Raw genomic sequence first — 21,805 nt, forward strand, 5'->3', positions numbered from 1 at the left:
TATTTTATATTTGAGATTCTTCAAAGTAGCCACCCTTTGCCTTGATGACAGCTTTGCACACTCTTCGCATTCTCTCAACCAGCTTCATGAGGTAGTCACCTGGAATGCATTTCAATTAACAGATGAGCCTTGTTAAAAGTTCATGTGTGGAATTTCTTTCCTTCTTAATGCATTTGAGCCAATCAGTTGTGTTGTGACAAGGTAGAGGTGGTATATAGAACATAACCCTATTTGGTAAAAGACCAAGTCCAGATTATGGCAAGAACAGCTCAAATAATCAAAGATAAACGACAGTCCATCATTACTTTAAAAACATGAAGGTCAGTCAATAAGGAACATTTCAAGAACTTTGAAAGTTTCTTCAGCTGCAGTGGCAAACACCATCAAGCGCTATGATGAAACTGACTCTCATGAGGACCGCCACAGGAAAGGAAGACCCAGAGTTACCTCTGCTGCAGTGGATTAGTTTATTAGAGTTATCAGCCTCAGACATTGTAGCCCAAATAAATGCTTGACAGAGTTCAAGTAACAGACACATCTCAACATCAAATGTTCAGAGGGGACTGTGTGAATCAGGTCTTCATGGTCAAATTGCTGCAAAGAAACTACTACTAAAGGACACCAATAAGAAGAATACTTTATTGGGCCAAGAAACACAGGCAATGGACATTATACTGGTGGAAATCTGTACCTGGTCTGATGAGTCCAAATTTGAGCTTATTAGATCCTATCACCATGTCTTAGTTTTGATGTCCTCACTATTATTGTACAATGTTTTTTTTTTTGTAAAAATAAAGAAAAACCCTTGAATGAGTAGGTATGTCCAAACCTTTAACTGGTACTGTATAGAATGCGTGAACATGTAGGCTGAGCAAACACACAAAAAAACATAAATCAAGTACTAGTTTATACTTTGAGACACTTTTCCTTTTTAGGGCTTTTAAGCTCCAACTCCTCTCCTAATGTACCAACATTTTGTGGATTATGTCATTGTAAATACATGAAAGACTGCCACTTAACTAGTGCGGTCAGTTTATAATACTTTGTGAATTAAATTAAAGTATAGTGGCTGGTGGGGCTCTACTTAGGGAGAGTGGGTCCACTGAAAAACCAATGTGAAATGAGTGGAACGCACCACACATACTTCACGGAAGTGTCTGATACCCAACCAGCTCCCTGCCCCCCCGATCCCTGGCATAAAGCCCATCGCCACTCTCACCAATAACCACCATTGGATTTTAGCTATAACGACACACAAGGAATAATAATGGCTTGACAACCTGTCCTAATTTGGCCAGAACGTATTAATTTTACAGCAGGTTTGCAAAATAAATAAAATTACATTGTAGTATAGATAAATCCTTCCATCTTTCCCAAGCCAAGCTTGTCCTCCCCCCCTTTACACACCCCCACCCAAGCCAAGCCTGTCCCAACCTCCCCTCTTTTTCCACCCTCCCCTCGTCTCAGAAACATTTACACGCATTCATTCTCTCCTGCCTTCCTATACATTCTCTCACACATCCATTCGTATACACGAGCACGCACGCACATGGGCGCACACACACACCCATCCATAGAACAGTTATTGACATGCACTGAGCATACCAAACATTAAGAACACCTACTGACATGCCCTCAGAACAGCCAGACTCTACAAGGTGTCGAAAGCGTTCCACAGGGATGCTGGCCCATGTTGACTCCAACGCTTCCTACGGTTGTTTCAAGTTGGCTGGATGTCCTTTGGGTGGTGGACCATTCTTGATACACATGGGAAACGTTTGAGTGTGAGAATTCCAGCGGCGTTGAAGTCCTTTTTGACAAACCGGTGCGCCTGGCACCTACTACCATATCCCGTTCAAAGGCACTTAAATCTTTTATCTTGCCCATTCACCCTCTGAATGGCACACATACACAATCTATGTCTCAATTGCCTCAAGACTTATTTAACCTGTCTCCGCCCCCTCATCTACACTGATTGAAGTGGATTTAACAGGTGACATCAATAAGGGATCATAGCTTTCACCTGATCAGTCTATGTCATGCTATATTTCCCACTTTTAATTTTCTTATCAGTGTCCATGTAGCCTGTTGGCATCGGCTACTTCCATCATTACGTCACAGAGATGAACAGTTACTTGGGGAAAGTAGATTATAGATTGTGTTTGGGGAGGGGACAATAATACTGTCACAATGTACGATAAGCACGTCTTAAGTATCACTGTATGTAGCCTGCGTGGATCGCTTCTTCCCACTCCGTCTTCTCAGTGCAGGGGGCTCCACTCTGTCCGTGGGTCTCCATTACGCTTAATGTTTTGTAGGCCTTCGAGTGGAAAAGTTTCTTGCAGCTAGATTAAGGCTTTATCGGTGCTTATGAATTCCATCCTTTGCTTTCCCTTCCATACCTACAACACTGCCGGGAAACAGTTGAGAATTGATCCCATTTTCCTCCAGTGACTGTCTCCTCTTTCCTCGTCTTCTGGTAAGGACAATCTACTCATGCTGTTACATCTCATTCTGTTCTCTTCCTGGTCCAATTCCTCTTCTAAAGTTTGCAACTTTGTTTCCAAAAGGCTATTTTTTTTTAAATTGTAAATTCATGCACACGTTTTTGCTTGTCTGATACGATAGCCTCTACTGTATTATAGAGCAAATGTACTTTTTTGACAACCGATTCCAACGCAGCTTGTTGGTTTGCGTCTCCAAATTGCCCTTTGTCTTTTCCTTTTCTTTTGAAGGAGGCCATGGTCTGTTGGATTCGTGCGCTGAGGTGTTTTACCAACTGTTTGCTTCACTGTTGTACAAACCTAATCGCTCACACTCTCCCAGTTGCTTCGGGATATATTGATTGATCAAGTTTAGAGGCTTGCTTTTAAACTTTTGTCTAGTTTCTACATATAAACCACAGTTTTGTAGGTACAAAACGGAGCTACTCACACACCCTATGCATCCTATCGGTACACGCATGGGCCTCGTAATCGTTTCAAGTACATTAATAAGTCTGGATGGTACTGGTAAGAAGAGGTGAAATGGCTTCTGCTTATTAGCCTCTTATTGATAGTTTTCAGTAACACATTTTCTGCATAACAAGGAAAATGTATCACACGTTATCATTATTTAGCAGCTACATACTAACTTAATGGGTTATTCCTGCATTCTTATCTGGATGTTGCCATCTCATTTCCCTGTTTACTGTTACTTTCCGGACCATATCCTGTTATTTCGGCACTGTAAACTAAAGTGCTACCAAAAAACAATTTTGTTCCAACCAAACATGATTCAACATTTATCACATGCATTTTACCTGACTTGGTGGAGTCGTTAGAGTACCGTCTGCTCTCCGCTCCAGCCGCGCTGCCCTCACTGTAGTCAGGATGCCGATCACGCTTACCTGGTACAACACCATGTGAAATACCAAGCAAAATACCAGGTGAAACCAGGTAGAACACCAGATGAAGACAGTTCATTAATACATAGCAAAAGGTTTTGCAACAGAAGACAAAAACAAGGGTTTCCGTTGGTGCCATGTGAATCAGAGGATGTGAGTGGAGCTGGAGAGGAGCAGAATTTGGCTGAAGCGTGGAGCGGATTGAAAAAATGTTGGAACGTCTGCTTTCTCTCTCGCTCCAGTCCCGCTCTGCCAAGTGCTCAGAGCATGCTCTGCCCAGGATTTTTTTAGTTTCCTTCGTCACTGTTCTTTTAATTCGCCATACAATTCCATTCGGAAAGCGTTCAGGCCCCTTGACTTTTTCCACATTTTGTTATGTTATAGCCTTATTCTAAAATGTATTAAATACATTGTTTTCCTCATCAGCAACAAACAATACCCCATAATGACGAAGCGAAAACGGGTTTAGATTTTTTTGCAAATTGATAAACTAAATATAAAACACATACCTTAATTACATAATTATTCAGACCCTTTGCTATGAGACTCGAAATTGAGCTCCGGTGCATCCTGTTTTCCATTGATCATCCTTGAGCTGTTTTTACAATTTGATTAGAGTCCTCCAGTGGTAGGAGCGAGAGAGAAAGCAGACGTTCCAACATTTTTTTTCAATTGATTGGCCATGATTTGAAAAGGCACACACCTGTCTATATAAAGGTCCCACAGTTGACAGTGCATGTCAGCGCAAAAACCAAGCCATGAGGTTGAAGGAATTGTCCATTAGCACCGAAACAGGATTGTGTCAAGGCACAGATCTGGGGAAGGGTACCAAAACATTTCTGCAGCATTGAAGGTCCCATAAACACAGGGGCCTCCATCATTCTTAAATGGAAAAAGTTTGGATCCACCAAACCTTTCCCTAGAGCTGGCCACCCAGCAAACTGAGCAATCGGGGGAGAAGAGCCTTGGTCAGGGAGGTGACTAAGAACCTGATGGTCACTCGGACAGAGCTCCAGGGTACCTCTGTGGTGATGGGAGGACCTTCCAGAAGGACTACCATCTGCAGAACTTCACCAATCAGGCCTTTATGGTAGTGGCCAAACTGAAACCACTCCTCAGTAAAAGGCACATGAAAGCCCGCTTGGAGTTTACCAAAAGGCACCTAATGGACTCTCAGACCAAGAAACAAGATTCTATGGTCTGATGCAACCAAGATTGACCTCTTTGGCCTGAATGCCAAGTGTCACGCCTGGTGGAAACCTGGCACCATCTCTACAGTGAAGCATGGTGGTGGCAGCATCAGGCTGTGGGGATATTTTTCATTGGCAGGGACTGGGAGGAGATGAATGGAGCGAAGTACAGAGGGATCCTTGATGGAAACCTGCTCCAGAGCGCTCAGGACCTCAGACTGGGGAGGAGTCTTTGTCTTTGAGTGGCCTACCCAGAGCCCAGACTTGAACCCGATCTAACATCACTGGAGAGATCTGAAAATAGCTGTGCAGCAATGCTCCCCATCCAACCTGACAGAGCTTGAGAAGATCTGTAGAGAATAATGGGAGAAACTCCTCAAATACAGGTGTGCCAAGCTTGTAGCGTCATACCCAAGAAGACTCGAGGCGGTAAGTACTGAGTAAAGGGTCTGAATACTTATGTAAATGTGATTTAAGTTTTTCATTTGCAAAATATTGAAAAATCCTGTTTTTGCGTCGTCATTATGGGGTATTGTGTGTAGATTGAGGGGGGAAAAACGATTGAATACATTTTAGAATAAAACTAACATACGTTTTTTTGGGGAAAAGTCAAGGGGTCTGAATACTTTTCGGAATGCACTGTATTCTGTTGTATTTATTTAGCCTAACCCATCACTGATGCACAGAGATGCCGACATGAGTCAACCAAGATATTGGTCACATAGCCTGTGTAATTGACAGCAAGACAAGGAATGAGCCCATGCAGCAACACCTTTTGATTTTTATAGGCTAATGTAATAATTTGAAAGAGTTCATGTTTGAAAAAGTGGAAAAGTTGTCTATCAACTGTAAAACATGAGCGCTACAGAGCCACAGTTACAACTGAAGTATCTGATCATCAATAGATTAGAGAAAAAGCTAGTTGTTTTTCAACACAGTAGGGAGAACAAGTATTTGATACACTGCCGATTTTGCAGGTTTTCCTACTTACAAAGCATGTAGAGGTCTGTCATTTTTATCATAGGTACACTTCAACTGTGAGAGACGGAATCTAAAACAAAATCCAGAAAATCACATTGTATGATTTTTAAGTAATTCATTTGCATTTTATTGCATGACATAAGTATTTGATACATCAGAAAAGCAGAACTTAATATTTGGTACAGAAACCTTTGTTTGCAATTACAGAGATCATATGTTTCCTGTAGTTCTTGACCAGATTTGCACACACTGCAGCAGGGATTTTGGCCCACTCCTCCATACAGACCTTCTCCAGATCCTTCAGGTTTCGGGGCTGTCGCTGGGCAATAAGGACTTTCAGCTCCCTCCAAAGATTTTCTATTGGGTTCAGGTCTGGAGACTGGCTAGGCCACTCCAGGACCTTGAGATGCTTCTTACGGAGCCATTCCTTAGTTGCCCTGGCTGTGTGTTTCGGGTCGTTGTCATGCTGGAAGACCCAGCCACGACCCATCTTCAATGCTCTTACTGAGGGAGGAGGTTGTTGGCCAAGATCTCGCGATACATGGGCCCCATCCATCCTCCCCTTAATACGGTGCAGTCATCCTGTCCCCTTTGCAGAAAAGCATCCCCAAAGAAAGAAGTTTCCACCTCCATGCTTCACGGTTGGGATGGTGTTCTTGGGGTTGGACCTTCATCTTCCTCCAACCACGGCGAGTGGAGTTTAGACCAAAAAGCTCGATTTTTGTCTCATCAGACCACATGACCTTCTCCCATTCCTCCTCTGGATCATCCAGATGGTCATTGGCAAACTTCAGACGGGCCTGGACATGCGCTGGCTTGAGCAGGGGGACCTTGCGTGCGCTGCAGGATTTTTATCCATGACAGCATACTGTGTTACTAATGGTTTTCTTTGAGACTGTGGTCCCAGCTCTTTTCAGGTCATTGACCAGGTCCTGCCGTGTAGTTCTGGGCTGATCCCTCACCTTCCTCATGATCATTGATGCCCCACGAGGTGAGATCTTGCATGGAGCCCCAGACTGAGGGTGATTGACCGTCATCTTGAACTTCTTCCATTTTCTAATAATTGCGCCAACAGTTGTTGCCTTCTCACCAAGCTGCTTGCCTATTGTCCTGTAGCCCATCCCAGCCTTGTGCAGGTCTGCAATTTTATCCCTGATGTCGTTACACAGCTTTCTGGTCTTGGCCATTGTGGAGAGGTTGGAGTCTGTTTGATTGAGTGTATGGACAGGTGTCTTTTATGCAGGTAACGAGTTCAAACAGGTGCATTTAATACAGGTAATGAGTGGAGAACAGGGATTCTTAAAGAAAAACTAACAGGTCTGTGAGAGCCGGAATTCTTACTGGTGATCAGGTGATCAAATACTTATGTCATGCAATAAAATGCAAATTAATTACTTAAAAATCATACAATGTGATTTTCTGGATGTTTGTTTTAGATTCCGTCTCTCACAGTTGAAGTGTACCTATGATAAAAATGACAGACCTCTACATGCTTTGTAAGTAGGAAAACCTGCAAAATCGGCAGTGTATCAAATACTTGTTCTCCCCACTGTATCATCAGGTAGGTCCTTATTTAATAGCCTACAATGTTGGCAATGTTGAAGCTTCTTACAGTAGCCTTGCCTGATGACTCAAACTGAATTATTCCGCTGCTCTATTTTTCGCTACATACTGTACTGAAATCTGAGACTTCCATCATTGAAGTAGTTTGAGGTGATGTCAAAATGAGTGGTATTGAACAAAACAAAGTAATCAGCAAATGTATCATTTCTAACCAATGAGAGTATCAAAGCGCATGACTAATTTTCAAAACACTGCTTTACCCATGTGTGTTCTTGCTCAGGCCCATCCCATCGGTTTCTGGGACAGACCAGAACAGTTAGAATGTCTTTGTATTCTAAAAATCATTGGGGAGGTGCTCAGATCCAGACTCAAAGGCCTGTATCTCATGGCGAGGAGGGGTGTGTGGGGGTCTAATTAGGGGGGATTTTATGGGATGTACTGTTTCCAGTTTTTCGCTAGTTATAAAAATTCTTTGCAACGAGTGCATCAAAAGTAATTTAACAGTATTTATCCTGTAAAAAATAAACATCTGTCTTCTAAACTAAGCTAGAGCTGTTTTTACCAGGGGCGCAACTTTCACCGGCGACGGGGAGGAACATGACCCCCCCCTTACTTTCTGAATTTGCATGTTTGTCCCCCCTCCAGTTTTATCTTTGCACTGTGTTACAAAACGTGGCACCAATGTGCTTTAGGACCATGCGAACGTCTCAGAGCGGTTGGGTAGGATGGTTTCCAGTTTTAGCCAGCTTGATTTAGGAGCACACAGACATCACAGAGCGTGCCAACAGGCTGTGTGAAGGCAACGCTTCTGAAAAGCTGCCTTATGAGACCAGCACGGGAGAGATGAACAGATGCAGCTGCTGACTGTGTTGCGCTTTTTCTCAAAGTTGTAAAAACAAGCAGAGCAGAAACTGGCTATTCTTTAGTTGCACTGATCTGGCTGGCAAGGTAACTGCTGTTTGACAGAAATAAAGTGCTGAGCTAGTAGTGTAACTGAAATGTTACGTTATCTAATGTTTTATCCCCTCTCGACTGAATTAAATGAACTACTAGCAGCTACTTAGCAAGCTAGTAGCTACCACAGATAGTTCAGCTCTAGCTAGCCTCTAGCTAGCGTATCTGTCAGGTAGCAGCTGTTGTGTGTATGGAAATGCTTGGTTTAGTCCAATTTCAACAGAAGTCCATTTGATGATGTACCATTAGCCGTTGACTAACTTTGGCTATTAGTTTTGCCTCAATCACACTAGACCTGAATCAAATGATGAAACCAGCGGCCAAACGATTGAAGACCAATATTCAGACTTTTTTTCAGCACAATGTGGGTTTTATTAGTCAGTATAGCAATGTACCGTTATTGAGCTGTCAGTTTCCTGAGCTAATTCCCTACTTTTCACACTGACATGGTATAAACGGCTCTACAGGCTTCACTGTCATGGTGCACAGTCAGTACACAACACTATGCTCATCATGTCTTAGCAGGATCAGATGGTGACAATGTCCCTGCAGACAGCCAGGGAAGACCAGTCAACAGAGGTCAGGTGGATTTTGCAGGATATTATAACAATCAGTGACTGGATACAAAGTTCCATCTTGAGTTGATGGGTAGGCTACAGTCTGGGATCTGGAAATAATGGTAATTTCAATTGTTGTGGCTTTAGAAGCTTCTGATAGGCTAGTTGACATCATTTGAGTCAATTGGAGGTGTACCTGTGGATGTATTTCAAGGCCTACCTTCAATCTCAGTCCCTCTTTGCTTGACATGATGGGAAAATCAAAAGAAGTCAGCCATGACCTCAGAAAAACATTGTAGACCTCCACAAGTCTGATTCCTCATTGGGAGCAAACACCTGAAGGTACCACGTTCATCGGTACACGCAAGTGTATATACACCATGAGACCACGCAGCCGTCATACCGCTCAGGAAGAAGACGCGTTCTGTCTCCTAGAGATGAACGTACTTTGGTGCGAAAAGTACAAATCAATCCCAGAACAACAGCAAAGGACCTTGTGAAGTTGCTGGAGGTAACGGGTACAAAGGTATCTATATCCACAGTAAAAACGAGTCCTATATCGACATAACCTGAAAGGCAGCTCAGCAAGGAAGAAGCCACTGCTCCAATACCGCCATAAAAAAGCCTGACTATGATTTGCAACTGCACATGGGGACAAAGATCATACATTTTGGAGAAATGCCCTCTGTTCTGATGAACAAAAATAGAACTGTTTGGCCATAATGACCATTGTTGTGTTTGGGGGAGGCTTGCAAGCCGAAGAACACCATACCAACAGTGAAGCATGTGGGGGTGCTTTACTGCCAGAGGGACTGGGGCACTTCACAAAATAGATGGCATCATGAGAGGGAAAATTGTGGATATATTGAAGCAACATCTCAAGACATCAGTCATGAAGTTAAAGCTTGGTCGCAAATGGGTCTTCCAAATGGACAATGACCCCAAGCATACTTCCAAAGTTGTGGCAAAATGGCTTAAGGACAACAACGTCGAGGAATTGGAGTGGCCATCACAAAACCCTGACCTCAATCCTATAGAAAATGTCTGGTCAGAACTGAAAAAGCGTGCACGAACAAGGAAGCCTACAAACCTGACTCAGTTACACCAGCTCTGTAAGAAGGAATGGGCCAAAATCCACCCAACTTATTGTGGGAAGCTTGTGGAAGGCTACCCGATACATTTTTACCCAAGTTAAACAATTTAAAGGCAATGCTACCAAATATTAATTGAGTGCATGTAAGCTTCTGACCTACTGGGAATGTGATGAAAGAAATAAAAGCTGCAATAAATAATTCTCTCTTAAAATAAATTGGTGATTGGTGATCCTAACTGACGTAAAACAGGGGATTTTTACTCTGATTAAATGTCAGGGATTGTGAAAAACTGAGTTTAAATGTATTTGGATAAGGTCTATGTAAACGTCCGACAACTGTATGTGTGTATATATATATATCTTTAAATCGGTATCAGCTTTTTTTGGTCCTCCAATAATCGGTATTGGTATCGGCATTGAAAAAATCATAATCGTTCGACCTCCAGAGCATCCCAAACGTGCTCAATGGGTGACATGTCTGAGTATGCAGGCCATGGAAGTACTGGGACATTTTCAGCTACCAGAAATTGTGTACAGGGGCTGTGCATTATCATGCTGAAACATGAGGTGATGGCAGTGGATGAATGGCATGGCAATGGGCCTCAGGATCTTTTCACGGTAGCCCTGTGCATTCAAATTGCCGTCAATAAAATGCAATTGTGTTCTCTGTCCGTAACTTATGCCTGCCTATACCATAACCCCACCGCCACCATGGGGCACTCTGTTGACATCAGAAAACAGCTCACCAAAACGACGCCATCTGCCCGGTATAGCTGAAACTGGCATTCATCCATGAAGCGCACACTTCTTCTCCATTGTGCCAGTGGACATTGAAGGGGACAATTTGCCAACTGAAGTTGGTTACGACTTTGAACTGCAGTCAGGTCAAGACCCTGATGAGGACGACGAGCATGCAGATGAGCTTCCCTGAGACGGTTTATGACAGTTTGTGCAGAAATGATTAGGTTGTGGAAACCCACAGTTTCATCAGCTGTCAGGGTGGCCGTTCTCAGACTATCCCGCAGGTGAATAAACCGGATGTGGAGGTCCTGGGCTTGCATGGTTACACACAGTCTGTGGATGAGAGGCTGGCTGGAAGTACTGCCAAACTGACGGAAAATTCCAATCTAATAAAGAATTCTGAGATGCAATTGTGACAATAACATAAAATAAAAGCAAAAGCTCAATACAAAAAAGACAAACCGATAAACCCAAAATTCGTAGATGTACTCCGCTGCAAAAAGACTGGGTACATTGATAGAATGTGTACATCTGTTTTGATTGCAGGTTTGAAACCTGTTATCAAAACGGCAGTTGCGGAGGTAGTGGACCAACATTTTCATTGGGATGAAATAGAGCACAATGCTTTGAGTGAAATCGACTTACGATTACTTTGTAGCCGAACGAGGGGTTAATGCCTCTACAGTGAAAGTCACTATCAGTGGTTTTAATGGCCCAAGACAAAGAAACAGAGGAAAGGGCAAATCATCAAAGCCCTGTTAGATGTGGGGCAGTTGGTCAGATAAATAGTAATGGAGCATTCTGCACCCGCTGCATTCGGAGAGAATGCCGCGATGTAAGCGTAAGATTGTAGAATCTAAAAGGTTTAAAATTAACAGGCCAAACACTCCTTGCAAACTCAGAAAACCTTGGGGGGGGGGGGGGGGTTATCTTGTGAGACATTTTAATATAGTCTTATTATTTACATTTGATGTAGTCTTATTCTGAAATAGATTTATAGAAGTGACGAAAGGGAGGAGGGGTAGCGAGAAATCAGATTGGAGTAAATATGGTGAGTAAGTGTTGGTGGAGTTTTAATTAAGCAATTCTGTCAAGCGACAGCATTGGGGTTATCAAACCAAAAATTAACTTAACATTTTTGTTCATGAACATGATGGGCATTGAGGTGCGTTGGATACTGAAAATCATGGGGAAAAGAGAGACCAGTCATATACGTTAGACTTGGTGGCAAGATAAATGCTAAGTCAAGGATACATAAATGTTTGTGTGGATTAAAATCAACGATTAACGATTGGAGGGGAGACAGTGAACTTATCATGTTTTGTTTGTAATTAAAACTTTTGGTTTGCTGATTTAAGATTAGCATAGTGAATACTAACGAAATGTGCACTTTCTCTTCCAGGAGAGGATGGGGTGTCATTATCTCTCTTTGAAATGTTTCCCAAGACTGTCTTCAGAGAGCAGTTAGTGAAATTCTGCAGTTTTATAAAGTATAAGGTTTCCGCATACGGCCATAAAGGGAGCTCCCAGATAAGTAAGACCTGGCCATTTGTGTGTTTTTGCACAACGGTTTACTACACACACCAGCACGCATGCACACACAATTCACCGGTTATGAATATGTGTTAGTGGTGTTAATACCGTGTTTGATTTATTGTGTGTGGGGTGTTTTTAATTTGGTTTTAAACTGGGTACGCCGAATTATGGAAATGTTTGAAATGTTGTTAAATGGTTTCTGAAGAAAAGGGAAAGAACATACTTGATGGTGTTGAATTACCCTTGTCCTGACTTTCTGGTGAAGCTTGATCAACCTCACTAGAAATGATCGAGACGTTAACTGAGATTTAAGTATAATATGAATGAGGGACACCAGGGGATTGCTCGTAGGAGAGGGAATGTAGCGAATGGTGCACAATATAGGGACTACCATGACGTTAAATTGAACGTCACACATGCCCAGATCATGGCGAGAGGCAGAGATAGTGTCCACTTTTCAGTGATGGGTTTATCAAAGTAGGCACAACATTTGAAAGAATAGCCACAGATCCCTGTGTAAAGGAGGCCATGCCACCGGAAGGGAAGTCTGCTGTAATAATAGCATCAAATCTACTGCAGAGAGTGATTAACCAACACGTGACTCAGAGTGTTGTTATGCTGGATACGCTTTCAATGCCACTAATCTCTCCCCCATTTATAACAGACAGAAAACACTTGACATATCTCCCAGAAGATTGGAAATAATAGTCCGTGAGATTTTACTCGGTTCATTTAAAACATAACAGGGGCAATACCAGTATTGCAAAAATCCAGGTAAATTATTATGTGCTATAGCTTGGAAAATTAATAAATGCAACTAGATAGATGATAAAAAGATGACAACATAATGATAGGGCTGTTCTCCTAAAGAAGATAAATCCGCTTTGTTTTTTGTTTCCTAGCCACGATACTTACAAGTATCGTAATACTGGTATTGTCCTGGCCTTACTAGCTAGTGAATTTGGGCATTGATTAACAGCGTGTAGCTTTGCTATTGTAAATAAAGCACACGATTATTTTAACTAACTCAAACTAGACCACAACATGTCGTTTGCTATGGGAGCAAATCAATCAAACAAGCTAGGAGGGCAGAGCCAAGCACAAGCTAGGGAGAAGCTATTGGCACTTTCTAGCATATATTTGCATAGTTCCATTAGGTAACGCCTATTCTGCAATAACAAAATTTGCCCTTGCACAATGTTTTTTTAAAATTACTTTGGCAAAGGGTAAAGTCTACAAAACTTGGTCCACTCTGTAACTGATTCTAGTTTTGGGAACAGAAAACTAATGGGATCAAATGTTTCATAGATGAAAATTTAGTCTAGTGCTGTAGGTTGGTTATCTTTGAATGCGGTAGGTAATCATGCAGTTGTTAATAGTTTCCTTGTTTTTTAAAACCACATTTATTGTGGTTCATTGATGTCCATGATAACAATGACATGTTTCAACTAATAGGCCAATGTGGAGTGGATTTACAGTGGTTTAAATGGATACGTAAAATCAGATTTTTGCTAAGACATGTATCATGGGCCTACATATTTTAGCGTATTAGCGTATGTGCTAATATGCATCTACTGGTATAGTGTGGCCATCTTCAATTGTATCAATGTTGCTTTCTCAAACTCATGTCACAATATGTTTTTGAAAGGTTTTCAAAAAATGTACCTTATGGGTCCTTTTTAAAAAATGAATTGAAAAACATTTAGAAACATTTAATAAAATTCATATCTCTAGGTCAAACAGGTGACGGATATGAGGTTTAAGTGAGACTGCTTATAACAGAACCCCCTTTTGGACATTGGTGCCATTTATTGGCCAAGTTACTCATGCATCTAGTTTGTGTGCCAAGTTAGAAAAGACAGTTACCAATACTTGACTTATTTTACCATGTTAAGGAAAGAAAAAATACAAATCAGAAAATAACAATGGGTGTTCACAGATTTGCTGTGAACCCCAAATAACTGTCAGGGTACGATGTAGCGAACACACCGACATCGAACCACACCCCCAAGACGCAAATCAAATGTTTCTTAATGAGCAGCAGAAAAGCCCAGGCAGAATCAGTAAGTTCAGCCCCTCTATCAATTGCATTGTAAAGTGAAATCTACTGGAAGCATTAGGATCCTGTTGGCGCTGCACACTAAGCAGCCTAAAGGGCTGGAAGATGTCAGATCGCAGGTTTAAATCTACTTGATTTGACTTTCTTTAAAAAAAAACTGTTTTGACAATAGTCTAATAAAATATCATGATGTAAGAAGATTGAAATGAAAATTGTTCAAAAGTTTGGCAAGTTCCTATAATAATGTTACACTCAGGGCTCTAAAGTGAGACCAGTTTGGTCACGTATGCTACTAGATATTTTGCTGTGCAACCTGACATTTTATTTTGGGAGCAACCAGTGCGACCAGGGAAAAAAATCACCCAGATAATAATTGATGTAATGATAAGCAACTGCACAGGGAAGCCAAGGAGTGCCTTAGAGAAAAAAGTTAGCACAGATTAGTTCAATCCAAAGTGGACGTGTAAAGAATACATCAGTGATTTGAATTTCTTTCAACTTTGTGAGGACGTTATTGCATGGAATGCCTGTGTCTACTACTTGGTGTAGCCAGTTGGCGATGTCAACAGTAATTTCTAAAGGCTTTCCCATAAAATGTTCCAAATGAAACGTTAACTGGCAGAATGCTAGGATATCATGATGATTTGTAGCAATCGGGTGGTATTTTGTTTTGCAAACTCTGCTATTGTGCATGCAGTACAGAAACGCAGCCAGACAAACACCAGTCTCTTGACATGCTCAAATGAAACTCAATTCTCTTCCCCAAACCTCAAAAGTGGTCTACTGATGTGGTTTAAGCTTTGTTGAGGATTTAGAAGATCAAATTGGGTTGTTTTTCTATTACAAAAGTCTGAATAATAGTGAAAATCTGAGAAAACAACTGGGAGAAATCCAAAACCTGGAAAAACAAAAACACTATTTTTTTATGTGTGTTTCATTATGGCGAATAAATGTATTGGCTGGTAAGAATTCTGAGTGGCTCGTATACTTTTTTCATCTACCTGCTACAGTGGCTGGTACACCAAAAAGCACTGTTCATAAACCATGTCATGGGTCATTCCAAAACCCCTCACAGGTATTTGTTTACACATTGTTCAGTCATGTTACATCATTAGCTAGCTGGCTAACAACCTGGTTACTTTACCAGTATATCTAAATAAAACATTTTTTTGAGGGGAGGCAGAACGAAAGGAAAAGGGGATACCTTATTTAGAAAATCAGTGATCATAGTGATGAATGAATGACTGATCTCTTGCATGATAGGCTTCATGGTCATCACTCACAAACGGTGATGCTCTTAAAGAAACAGTGTAGCACTTTCAATGTAATGCATCTCAAAGTTAGGTTTCTTCATTGTGTAAAAGCACTATTATTCCACAACCGACTAATTTCAATGACAGATTTTTGTATCAACATTTTAGCTTTTTATAATAAACAGATGTTTTACAGGGTAAAATATTAGTTTCTAGAGCACCACATGTGCTTAAAAAATGCTATATCTCAGTCAATGTAAAAATATACATACTGTATCTTGTGCTCCAAGATTTTATGTTGAGCTCCTTACTTTCGGTCGGGCACACCAATGTTACCATAGATTTTTTAAAACATTTTATTTAGAGCCCTGGTTACACTACAATTAATATTAGCAGAACATTAAAGCAATGTTTTCATAACTAATTCCATTATCTTTAAAGTGAGTTTTTAGAACATCCTGTCATAACATTACAAAATCTTGCGGGAATGTTCCATGCATGTTGTTTTGGATGATGTCTCCATAAACATTAGCAGAACGTTCCTGTATTGTTTTCTCAGAACCAATTGAATTGAATCCAGATATATTTGCTGAAGTATGTTCTGGGAATGTTTTTACATCATCATGTCATAACGTAACACTATAACTTTATGAGACCATTGACGTAATATTCCCTGCTTGTTGCTATAGGTGTTTCCAATAACATGTCCATCAACATTAGCAGAACGTTTGTGTAATGTTTCCTCAGAACCACTTCTATTGATCCCACATTATGTTGTGGCAGAACATTACCGGAACATTGTGTTATTACATTTCATGGCATCCTAATAAGATTATTAGGGGAACGTTCTGTGGCAGTTTAAAAATAAAAGGTTGTCAACAACATTTTAGTGAATGTTACGAGAACATTCCAAGGATATTTAATTTCAAACATTTTCTTCAAAAAAATGTCGGGTGATCAAAGCATTCTTTGAATGTTTGTGGGATGTTATTTACACTAATGATTTTTTTCTTCATACTAACTACAACTTAAGGGGAATGTTGCCTAATGTCCTGGGGAATGTTCCGGGTTTGCTGTGAGGGATATAGAGGCCGTTTAGAGGCTGTCCTTACCATGAAGCCTCTCTCTGACCATCTGACTCCTCCCACTCAGCGGGGCAAAGGGCTCTGGCACAGAGCCATGGTCCACCTGAGAGAAAAGCATTCCACTTGTAAAATTGCAGCATTACACAGACAGACACACCCACACACTGCCACCCTGCCACCCCCAACACACACTCACAGCTTTGTGAAAGACATCCTCCACCAGTTGTCCTATGACTCTGTTGGGCGGAGGCAGGAGAGAGGCTTTGTGCTGAGACTCACAGGATTCCAAGATACTGTTGAGATTGACCCTGCGGTGGGCCAGGTCCTCGCACATGCTCAGTAGCAGGCTGTTAAGGTGGTCACTCAACTGGACCGGCTGGGAGAGACAAGAATAAAGATGAAAGACCGGGTATCAATATCTCTCCAGGTATCAATATCAACGGAGGGAAAAAGAGAAGTGTGATGGGGTTGCCCGGAATCACTGAAGGACTGAACATGCTTGAGAGAAAGTCTTGAGAGAACGAGTTGTTCTTCAACAAGTTTTTTTTGTTCAACAAGTTTCTCAATTTTGATGTCAATTAATGTTGAAGGCCACGGTAATGTATGGACCCACCTGATTCTGAGGTAGATGATAATCAACAGACCAGTAGAGAGTCATACCAAGTGAATACACCAGCATCTGGTAGAAGACAGAGAGATTAGAGTGTGACACTCAATATGAGTCAGACATTAAATCCTTCTGGGAAAAAAACCTGCATGCCAAAAGAATTCACATTAACACCACAGATGGTGTATCTTTGTGTATTGTGTTTTGGTTTACACAGGCAAAGCATTGTCTACACAAGGGCAGTACCTACAAAAATGTATTTCCTCTCTAGCACCACTGGATGGCGATATGTGTGTGTTATCTTTGCTTCAAGTTACTTGAGGCTCATTGCTGTGTTAGTGCTGCCATCTACTGCATCAGGAACCCCCCCCCCCCCCCACACACACACACAGCATGTTAGTGCTGCCCCCTTGTGTATTAGCTTCAGTGCAGGGACTTAGCTTACTGCAGCAGTGTTAATGCTTTTAGTTAGTGGTGCTGGCCCAAGGCCATGTGAGAGATGGATTACATCATAAATCCTCTCTCTGTAGTGAACCAAGATAATCCACACTTACACCGCTCAACAGCAGAACTGCTACTAATGTCAACATCAGAAACCACATTGTGATAGAGGCAATCTATTGTCAGGTTTACATTTACATCTGATATATATAGATAGGATTTGGTGAGGGTAAGCTGACCTTAGGACTTTGCCTACGAAACGTCTAATTGGAGCTCGGGCTTGGGCACAATGTGTGTATGCTAACCTTCTCTATAGCAGGTTTGGTTGAGGAGGCACGGCCTTGCAGCATCTCTGGCGCGGTGAAGGTGCATGCCTCATCTGATAGGGTGCAGTTCTTAAACGCCAGTGTTCCAGTGGCCGAGAGCAGCAGGGATGCGGGGCTTATGATGCTACACATACTGTTATGTCCTGAAAAGTTAATAGAAATACATACTGTGGAAATGACATGTAATACCTGATAAATGTCTCTAAATAAGTCATGTGTCTCCACAAATCCATATCCCCTTAGTATATTATTAATATTAAGAAGTAGTATGTATAGTATACTGCTCAAAAAAATAAAGGGAACACTAAAATAACACATCCTAGATCTAAATGAATGAAATATTCTTATTAAATACTTTTTTCTTTACATAGTTGAATGTGCTGACAACAAAATCACACAAAAATGATCAATGGAAATCAAATTTATCAACCCATGGAGGTCTGGATTTGGAGTCACACTCAAAATTAAAGTGGAAAACCACAGTACAGGCTGATCCATTTTAAGGATGTAATGTCCTTAAAACAAGTCAAAATGAGGCTCAGTAGTGTGTGTGGCCTCCACGTGCCTGTATGACCTCCCTACAACGCCTGGGCATGCTCCTGATGAGGTGGCGGATGGTCTCCTGAGGGATCTCCTCCCAGACCTGGACTAAAGCATCCGCCAACTCCTGGACAGTCTGTGGTGCAACGTGGCGTTGGTGGACGGAGCGAGACATGATGTCCCAGATGTGCTCAATTGGATTCAGGTCTGGGGAACGGGCGGGCCAGTCCATAGCATTAATGTCTTCCTCTTGCAGGAACTGCTGACACACTCCAGCCACATGAGGTCTAGCATTAGGAGGAACCCAGGGCCAACCGCATAGCATATGGTCTCACAAGGGGTCTGAGGATCTCATCTCGGTACCTAATGGCAGTCAGGCTACCTCTGGCGAGAACATGGAGGGCTGTGCGGCCCCCCCAAAGAAATGCCACCCCACACCATGACTGACCCACCGCCAATCCGGTCATGCTGGAGGATGTTGCAGGCAGCAGAACGTTCTCCACTCCAGACTCTGTTACGTCTGTCACAGTGTGCTCAGTGTGAACCTGCTTTCATCTGTGAAGAGCACAGAGCTCCAGTTGCGAATTTGCCAATCTTGGTGTTCTCTGGCAAATGCCAAACGTCCTGCACGGTGTTGGGCTGTAAGCACAACCCCCACCTGTGGATGTCGGACCCTCATACCACACTCATGGAGTCTGTTTCTAACCGTTTGAGCAGACACATGCACATTTGTGGCCTGTTGGAGGTCATTTTGCAGGGCTCTGGCAGTGCTCCTCCTGCTCCTCCTTGCACAAAGGCAGAGGTAGCGGTCCTGCTGCTGGGTTGTTGCCCTCCTACGGCCTCCTCCACGTCTCCTGATGTACTGGCCTGTCTCCTGGTAGCGCCTCCATGCTCTGGACACTACGCTGACAGACACAGCAAACCTTCTTGCCACAGCTCGCATTGATGTGCCATCCTGGATGAGCTGCACTACCTGAGCCACTTGTGTGGGTTGTAGACTCCGTCTCATGCTACCACTAGAGTGAAAGCACCGCCAGCATTCAAAAGTGACCAAAACATCAGCCAGGAAGCATAGGAACTGAGAAGTGGTCTGTGGTCACCACCTGCAGAACCACTCCTTTATTGGGGGTGTCTAATTTCCATCAGTTGTCTATTCCATTTGCACAACAGCATGTGAAATGTATTGTCAATCCGTATTGCTTCCTAAGTGGACAGTTTGATTTCACAGAAGTGTGATTGACTTGGAGTTACATTGTGTTGTTTAAGTGTTCCCTTTATTTTTTTGAGCAGTGTATATTGAGTTACTACATTAGCATTAGTCATTTTAAAGAACAGTACTGTAGTGTGTGCCCAGGAGTAGTATTTAGTATTACTCAGTGGCAGTGAGTAAGTACATCAGTAGTATTACTGTACCTTTGTATGAGACGTCGACCAGGGACTCTGCAGTGCCCAGGAGGAGGGACCACACCTCGTCCTCCAGAAGAGGGCCTCCTCGACACTCCAACACTTCCGCTAGCGTCACAAACGTGCTGCTCATCCTGCACACACACCACGCACATACACACTGGGAGACAGACACATCAATCAAACAAACAATCAATCAGTCTGTCACACTACACACACTACTGAGCAGGTGATTAACTAGGGATCAGTCTAGAAAACTAATGCCTTTATGACTGATTTAATTTGCACTGCTCAACATATTTATTCATCTCTGGCCTCGTGTCTGTTTACTGAATATCCTCCATATAACATTAACATTTTAGCCATTACAGTTAGTATCCTGAGTTTCCACAGTTCCTCCAGTAAGTTTTAACAATTAGGGTTCCCTCTATCTGTGGTGATTTTGTCACTGAGGTCTGATGGTGCGAAAGTAAACAAACAGCCAATAGCAGTGATTCAGCACCACTGAAGCAGACCTCTGCAGTTTAGCAGCACAGGACAGTGAAGAACAACTGTTTGATGTGCAGCCACCCCACTGAGATAATAAATAAATCCAGGGATGGAGATAAAACAAGGAAGTCCGAACCAGGATATTCAATATATATATATTTTTTACCATTGTAAATAACAGGGAAGAATTTGCAACTAAACAAAAATAAACCTCTCCAATTGTTAATTTGAAATCTCAGCCACACTCTCTCCTCTTACTGTACGGTCTGTCCCTGAGCCAATGCTCAGAAACAGAGCCCGCTCATCCTAGTGCCAGCTCATCCAAACAGCATTTCCAGTACTAGTGTTTAGTGAAGTGTGATTGGATTTCATCAGTTAGATGTTGTTAGCTGTTGAGATCTGTGACAGATCATCCTCTCAGTGGCCCACAATCAGTTTGTCTGGACATAATGAGCTTTTCTTGAGCCACACAGATCAGGTGGACTGGACTCTAAAAGACTATTGAAAACAAAACAAAGTATGTTTTAAGGGAGAATAGGCATTGATCAGAGGCCGAAAAAGAAAGGAAATTCTCAAGCGCCACAAATTCCACCCATGCACTACCAAGGTTTTCAAGCACACAGCTTTGACTTACTGTAGTTGCTATGTTGGTATTGTACTTCAAACTATGTGTAGGCAGGTTGCTTAGGATTCAAACCTTCTCAAACAACCTAATTCATAGTCTTAGAGGTGCTTCCACAATAATGTGATTTGTACCGCATTCAAGGCCAAGTATTGGATTCTTCACACACCACAATAAGACATTCTCCCATTATGCTACCCTTTCATGCTTTTTAAAATTAAATCAATGCAAGAAGCTCAGTTAGCTAGAGCCTGTCTGCATTTCTGATTTCTGTAACTGTTAGCTTACCTGTGTAATATTGAATAAAGCTCAGAACCACTTGTGTTTCAAGCATGGTCCTGTTTTATCAATTGCTGTGCTGGTCAATGGACAGGTATTACCTTTGTCAAAATAATATGTGGCTTAATAAAGTTATGTTTGTACTTGTATTTCTTTTTGCAACAATGATGGTGACGAAACTAATACACATTTACAATATTCCTATATCTAAAAATACATGATTGATTGATATACTGTATACAGTACCAGTCAAAAGTTTAGACACACCTACTCATTGCAGGGTTTTTCTTTATTCATACTATTTTCTACATTTTAGAATAATAGTGAAGACATCAAAACTATGAAATAACACATATGTATGTAGTAACAAAAAAAGTATTAAACAAATCAAAATATATTTTATATTTGAGATTCTTCAAAGTAGCCACCTTTTACCTTGATGACAGCTTTGCACCCTATTGGCATTCTCTCAACCAGCTTCACCTGGAAAACACTTGTTGGCTGCTTTCCTTTACTCTGCGGTCCAACTCATCCCAAACCATCTCAATTGGGTTGAGGTCGATTGTAGAGGGCAAGTTATCTGATGCAGCACTCCATCACTCTCCTTCTTGGTATGCCAATCACACAAATTATTGGCATGCAGATTCAGTTTCACTGGTAAAACGTTAAGAAATATCATTCACGATTGACAGTGATGATG

The 21,805-nt window shown here is 41.8% G+C and overlaps 1 protein-coding gene across 1 annotated transcript in view; it reads right to left on the bottom strand.

The window, feature by feature from the left end:
• The window catches only part of LOC139409294 (tyrosine-protein phosphatase non-receptor type 13-like), a 111,157-nt gene that overhangs the window by 68,588 nt on the left and 20,764 nt on the right, over window positions 1-21,805 (bottom strand). The window contains 6 exon segments of the mRNA XM_071154222.1: window positions 3,302-3,388; window positions 16,425-16,500; window positions 16,594-16,773; window positions 17,011-17,076; window positions 17,751-17,914; window positions 19,725-19,875. Coding sequence (XP_071010323.1) covers window positions 3,302-3,388; window positions 16,425-16,500; window positions 16,594-16,773; window positions 17,011-17,076; window positions 17,751-17,914; window positions 19,725-19,848 — 697 coding nt within the window. The 5' untranslated portion in view covers window positions 19,849-19,875.

This window comes from Oncorhynchus clarkii, chromosome 1 (assembly GCF_045791955.1).
Source record: "Oncorhynchus clarkii lewisi isolate Uvic-CL-2024 chromosome 1, UVic_Ocla_1.0, whole genome shotgun sequence".
NCBI lineage: Eukaryota > Metazoa > Chordata > Actinopteri > Salmoniformes > Salmonidae > Oncorhynchus > Oncorhynchus clarkii.